The 6,894-nt window shown below is 50.6% G+C and overlaps 1 protein-coding gene across 1 annotated transcript in view; it reads right to left on the reverse strand.

Moving 5' to 3' along the window:
- The window catches only part of ADCK2 (aarF domain containing kinase 2), a gene marked incomplete at its 5' end in the record, with an annotated part of 22,154 nt that extends 15,260 nt beyond the window's left edge, over positions 1-6,894 (reverse strand). The window contains 3 exons of the mRNA XM_011995497.1: positions 1,175-1,303; positions 5,687-5,833; positions 6,184-6,894. Coding sequence (XP_011850887.1) covers positions 1,175-1,303; positions 5,687-5,833; positions 6,184-6,894 — 987 coding nt within the window. The remainder of the gene's footprint in view (positions 1-1,174; positions 1,304-5,686; positions 5,834-6,183) is intronic.

Raw genomic sequence — 6,894 nt, forward strand, 5'->3', positions numbered from 1 at the left:
CAAAAAAAAAAAAAAAGGTAGCCAGGTGTGGTGGCTAACACCTATAATCCTAGCACTTTGGGAAACCAAGGCAGGAGGATCACTTGAACTCGGGAGTTTGAGACCAGCCTAGGCAACGGGGTGAAACCCAGGCTCTACAAAAAAATACAAAAATTAGTCAGACATGGTGGCTTGTGCCTATGGTCCTAGCTACTTGGGAGGCTGAGGTGGAAGGATCACTTGAGCCCAGGAGGTGGAGGCTGCAGTGAGCTGAGATCATGCCACTGTACCACAGCCTGGGCAGGAGAGCAAGACCTTGTCTCAAAAAAAAAAAAAATTGTCAAAACAACCCATGGAGATAGATCTTGTTATCCCTAATTAACAAATGAAGGCATCAAAGCCCAGAGAAGTTAAGCAGCTTGCTCAAGTTCACACAGCTAGGAACACTGCGTAGTTCACGTCATGTTCATGAGATTCCCTGAATCTCACATCACCATCTGTAAAGAGGAGGCTGGGCTGGGTGCAGTGGCTCACGCCTGTAATCCCAGCACTTTGGGAGGCCGAGGCGGGCAGATCACTTGAGGTCAGGAGTTCAAGACCAGCCTGGCCAACGTGGCAAAACTCCATCTCTACTAAAAAATACAAAAATTAGCCAGGTGTGGTGGCACGCACCTGTAATCCCAGCTACTTGGGAGGCTGAGGCACGAGAATCACTTGAACCTGGGAGGCGGAGGTTGCAGTGAACTGAGATCATGCCACTGCACTCTAGCCTGGGCTTCAGAGTGAGACTCTGTCTCAAAAAAAAAAAAAAAAAAAGAGAGAGAAGGCTGAACTAGAGTAGAGGATAGCTAGGGCAAGTGAGATGACACAAGGTTGTTCAGCACTTTCTCTGTGCCCAGCTCCTCGTTTTGCATTCAGTGTGTCATTTACTCCTGAGACAATCCTGCAAGGCAGGTCACTAGCTAATAAAACGGGAGAGTAGATTTTCAAATCTAGGAGGTCGGGCCACACCCAGTGCTCTCAGCTACCTCACAACACTGCCTCCCCTCCCCCGAGGCCAACACGTCCCAGCTCCTCACAATGTTACCACACAAATCCCATCCTCTCTCCAGACTGAAGCCTTTCTGTGGGCTGGAGATGACCCCACTGCAAGTGGCAAGCGAAAGGTATGGCCAGGCAAAGCCACCACTCTTACTTCATACGTTTCCACCAAGACTTCCCTGGTGACAAAGGGGCGCAGAGGGGTGGGGAACTTGACAGCTTTCACATTCTGGAAGTTGACCTGGAAGTGTTCTAGATTCTGAGCTTCATAACGCAGGTCGATCTACAGAGAAATGAACAGAAAGGAGGGCTAGTCTGGGCACAGTCACACTGACATCTGCAATGCCAAGGAGCCGGCAAGTCATGAGATCCACCCCACCTTCCCCACCAGCTTGCCCCACAGGACTTGTCCAGAAACTCAGGAGGCAAAATCCGTGGGCTACAGCCTGCCCCAACAATCCCAGATCTCTGTGTGAATTCCTGGAGGCTGCAGACAGCAGGTGCCCTGGTGGGCTTTGGGCTGTACTGCTTCTCCGCTACTCTCGCCCTTGCCACCCGTCTGCTTCACACCAGCCCACGGGTCCCTTCTCCGTCTCCCTGGGATCTGGCTTCTCTAGGCCCAGTCCCCAGCCCTCTCTTTCCATGAGGGCCAGCATGCTGTAGCCACTTCCACACAGGGCTCCCCGTCTCACAGCAGCTCTCCACCCACTGCATCAACATTGCCACCGCTACTCTCCCAGCCACCACTCAACAGACCCAAAGGACCAGTTCCAGGTTTATCATCAACCTCTGTGGGCATCCGGGGCTGGTGCTGCTGCTGACCTGGCTCTTCGTGGTGGCTCTTTCTCTGGCACCTGCCCTTCACTCTCCCGGCGTCCCTGCTGCCTCTCACTGTCCTGTCTTGGCCGGGTCTCCTGTACCCCCAGAAGCTGATGTCCTTTCTCCTGACTGAAGTCAGCGTGTGTGCCCCCTTGACATCCACCAAGCCCTCAGCCGGTGCCTCCTCTGACAGCACCTTGATCCCCAGGTCAGACCTCAATGCCAGCCTCCAGAGTGACATATCCAATGACACCTGCATGTGGCCCGGTGGGAGCCCAGAGACCCTGAAGCTCAACATCTAAATGGAATTTCCCTTCACCATCCCCACACATTCAGTCACCTTTGAGTCCCCAGATCACGCCTTCTCTCTTCCTGTCCGTGCACAGCAACGGCCCAGTGCCATCAAGTCTGCAGACCTCACTGCCCTCAGATCAGTCCCTCTCCCACAATGCCATTCCCAAGGCACATGCCCTCAGATTCCGTCACCTGAGCTCAAACAGAGGTGCCTCGGGTGTGCTCCTTGACCCATCCTTCCCCTCCGATCCATCACCTGCATGGTGAAGTCTGCACTCCTTAGAATGGCATCCAGGTGGGTCATGATTTGGCCCCTACTTCTCTGTCCAGGTCCATCTCTCATGGCACCTTCCCCTTCCTTTTACCACCCAAGACCTGGCCTCACCCAACTCCACAGAGTGCTCGACATCCCAGAGTGGCTAACACCCCCAGCTCTCCTCTGGCTTCTTTACTGCCTCTGATTGGAATGTTATTCTCCCACTTGGTCCAACTGCAAACACCAGTCACCTTTCAATACGCAGCTCAAGCCAAGGACAGCAACCACGTCCTCCTCTGAGCCCTGCTGAACCATGCTCAGGTTCAGCCAGGCTCAGGTTCATTGCTTCCAGGGCCTCCCTCAGATACCAGATGGCTCAGTCCCTGACTTAAAATTGCATATTTGCATATAACCTATGCATATCCTCCTACATACTTTAAATCATCTCTAGATTATTTATAATACCTAACACAACCTAAACACTCTGTAAATCATTGTTAAACTGCATTGTTAAGGGAATAATGCAAGAAAAAAAAAGTCTGTACATGTTCAATACAGATGCAACTGTCATATACCTAACTACATTTTTTATTGAATCCAGGGATACACAACCCATGGACAGAGGGCTAACTGTCTTTCTTTTTTTTTTTTAGATGGAGGCTTGCTCTGTTGCCCAGCCTGGAGTGCAAAAGCGTGATCTTGGCTCACTGCAACCTCCGCCTCCCGGGTTCAAGTGATTCTCCTGCCTCAGCCTCTTGAGTAGCTGGGATTACAGGTGTGTGCCACCATGCCCGGCTAATTTTTGTATTTTTAGTAGAGACAGTGTTTCACCATGTTGGCCAGGCTGGTCTTGAACTCCTGACTTCAAGTGATCCACCTGCCACTGCCTCCCAAAGTGCTAGGATTACAGGTGTAAGCCACTGTGCCTGGCCCTGACTGTCTTTCTCAAGGATAGGAAAGCTCACTTGTTTTCTTTGTTTACCAGCTTCTAACAGAGTTTGGTTTTTGTTTTTTTTTTAGATGGGGTCTCCCTCTGTCACCCAGGCTGGAGTGCAGTGGCGTGATCATGGTTCACTGCAAACTCTGCCTCCCAGATTCAAGCGATTCTCCCACCTCAGCCTCCTGAGTAGCTGGGCTACAGGCAAGCACCACCATGCCTGGCTAATTTTTTGTATTTTTAGTAGAGATGAGGTTTCACCATGTTGCCCAAACTGGTCTCAAACTCCTATCCTCAAGCAATCCAGCCACCTCAGCCTCCCAAAGTCCTGAGATTACACGCATGAGCCACCGCACCAGCCCTAACAGAGATTTTAGTCACTATTACATAAACTTATAAATGAATGGAGAGATACTCACACACTATATCCAGACCCACAACTCTAAGGTTTCCAGCCTAGGAACGTGATGGGACTACTGACAGATGGAGAGAGGCTTAGTAGGAAGAGCTGATTTTTTAAGGCAAATGGGGTATAATTCAGAGACATGAGTTTGAAGTGATGGAACCACATGATGTCTGTCAGACTTCTGCAAGGGGAACTGAAACTCAGATGAGTGGGAAGATTGAGAGGAATTAATGCAGAGATGGTTGTTGGAATTGATGCCATTTTCTCTGTTTTAATTTGCTTTTATTATCAAATTACATTGCTCTGTAGCTATGAATGTTTGTGTCCCCCCAAAATTCCTGTGTTGAAATGCTAAGCCCTAAGGTGATGGTATTAGGAGATGAGGCCTTTAGGAGGTGATTAGGTCATGAGAGCAGAGCCTGCATGAATGGATTAGCACCTTTACACAAGGGACCCAAGACAGATCCCTTACCCCTTCCACCATGTGATGACACAGAAGGTGCCAATTATGAACCAGAAAGTGAGGCCTCACCAGACACCAAATCTGCCGATGCCTTGATCTAGAATTTTCAGCCTCCAGAACCTCGAGAAATACATTTCTGTTGTTTGTAAGCTACTTAGTTTATGGTATTCTGTCCGAACAGACTAAGAGACTTTCTGAACATTAGAATGAATCCCTAGGAGTTAAAATCTTAAATCAGAGGCTCTAAACAAAGACTTGGCAGGTTGCTTCTGAAAACCTGCCAATTTCTGCACTACCCAACTAGGAGCCAACAGGTGCCTACGTGGAGCCCCAACTCTCAGTGTGTTTGCTAAGTCTGTATCCTTATACAAATGTCCCAAGGGCCCTGAGCATGAAGAAGGTCCTTGTTGACTCAATTTGCCCTGGAATCAAAGCAGAACAAAGGCACAGTGTGTGACTTTGCTAATTATTTTCTCACTCTGGAGTCAGTGATTATGGCAGAAATAATGCTAGATGCTCTCCACCAGAATCATTTCCTTTTCCTCCCTGGCACAAAGGAAGATGGTGTTTCCCAAGCTCACAGTTAACATCGGGCCCATGCGGTTAAAGCTCTGATCAGTGAACGGGGAAGAAGCGATGTTTGCCACTTCCAGGCCTGGCCACAAAATCTCTTATGTGACCCTGCATGGCCTCTCCCTTCAATCCACGCTGACCCCAGATGACACATGTTGAAGGAGGCAGTGCCAAACTTGGGAAGAAATTGAGTCCCCTGAAACTAGGGAGTAGAGCTTCCTCTCTTGACCGGGCACGGTGGCTTAGGTCTGTTATCTCAGCACTTTGGAAGGCGGAGGAGGGAGAATGGCTTGAGCCCAGGAGTTCGAGATCAGCCTGGGCAACATAGCAAGACCCTGTCTCTATTTTTAAAACAATAAAATAAAGAGCTCCCTTTCTCTGCCTCAGTTCACCTGCATTGAACTTTGTTTTTTGTTTTTATTTTTCTTTTGAGATGGAGTCTCGCTCTGTCGCTCAGGCTGGAGTGCAGTGGCGTGATCTCAGCTCCCTGCAACCTCCGTCTCAGGTTCAAGCAATTCTCATGCCTCAGTCTCCTGAGTAGCTGGGAATACAGGCATGTACCACCACGCCCAGCTAATTTTTGTATTTTTAGTAGAGACAGTGTTACACCATATTGGCCAGGTTGATCTCGAACTCCTGGCCTCAAGTGATCAACCCGCCTCAGCCTCCCAAAGCACTAGGATTACACACATGAGCCACCACTCTCGGCCAGAACTTTGATATAAGCAAAAACTTAACTCGTTGCATTAAGCCACTGAGATTTGGGTGTTCTCTGTTTTATCAGCTAGTGTTACCAGCTCTAACACATCACATGAGCTATGACATACCGGAAAATTATTCATTCAACATTTACTAAGCAGCAGCTAATGGCAAGAACTATGTTAGGTGCTAGTTACAGCTGAGGGGAGGAGAACTCACCTGTTGGACCATCAGCTTCTCAAATTCCTCCACAATCTCAGGCAAGCTAAGCCACTTGATGCCTGGCAAAAGTCCGAGGACTCGGCTGCCAATCTTCATCAGCAGCAGGTCCATATGCACCTGAGCGAGCAGGCCAGGGTGTAACACCTGTCGGAAAGAGGAACCGTGAGACTGGAGGAGAAATCCGCTGGACACATTTTACCCAGCCAGGGCTGGGTCCCACCATCCAAGGAAGAGCCAGGTGGTTTCTCATCAAAGGAAAGAGAATGTGGTCCTGACTTCCAAGCAGCTAGTTCACTCCAGACCCAGTTCATTTTCCTCTATCAGATTATTCACAGCGCCACTTCAAGCCAATAAATGAAACAGCTTGCATGAAATAAGCTCTCAGATATTGGTAAGGCAAACAGAAATAAACGTGGGGGCGATTTGCATGGCAGGTGTTTCTGATCTGGGAAAGCTCAGTGGAGAGGTGAGCTGTGAGCTCTCAGAGCACTTACTTTCACTGCCACGGGGATGAGGTGACCTGGCTCAAGTTGGTGGCCAGGGACCTGAGCCTGAGACACCCCTGCGTTTGATCCAACCAGGTCAGCTTTAGGGAGGAGCAGCCTTTCTAGAAACGACTGGTCTGCGAGATTTCCTGGAGGTTTCCGGCCATTTCCAAGGTATCCAAAGAGCTCTCTCAGGCCCCCGACTGCCCCAGCATCTGGGACGGGCGGCAGACAGGAGGCCCTGCCAAGTCTCTGGACGCTGTCAGTCTCCAGGAACGCAGTGTTGGCGTATGCTTTGTACACCTGGGCCACGCAGCCTGAGCCCACAGGTTCCCGGTTCTCAAAAGAGAGGATGCTCCCCCAGTCCTCCCCAAAAGCCTGCCGAAGGAAGCGCTCAGTGTGAGCCCACGGGTGGGGGGTCACTCGGACATGCAGCTTGGAAAACTGGGCACAGAAAGCCTCGGAAAACAGATCGCGCCGGGTGCTGGCCCACTGGCCCAGTTTGATGTAGGTTGGGCCTGAGGTCTCGGTGGCTTTCAGAAGCAGGTGGAGCCAGAGGGTGGAGACGCTGGGAGCCAGGTAGGTGAGGGGGTAGAGGAGAAGGAGGGGGAAGAATTTCACCAACAGAGCGCCGGCGCGAAGCCAGAGGCGGAGATGCAGGAAGACGCCGTCCAGAGGTCCCGCTCGGGGGAGGCTCTCAGCGAGCCCCGCGCCGGCCGC

The sequence above is a fragment of the Mandrillus leucophaeus genome, unplaced genomic scaffold, assembly GCF_000951045.1.
Source record: "Mandrillus leucophaeus isolate KB7577 unplaced genomic scaffold, Mleu.le_1.0 Scaffold49, whole genome shotgun sequence".
Taxonomy (NCBI): Eukaryota; Metazoa; Chordata; class Mammalia; order Primates; family Cercopithecidae; genus Mandrillus; species Mandrillus leucophaeus.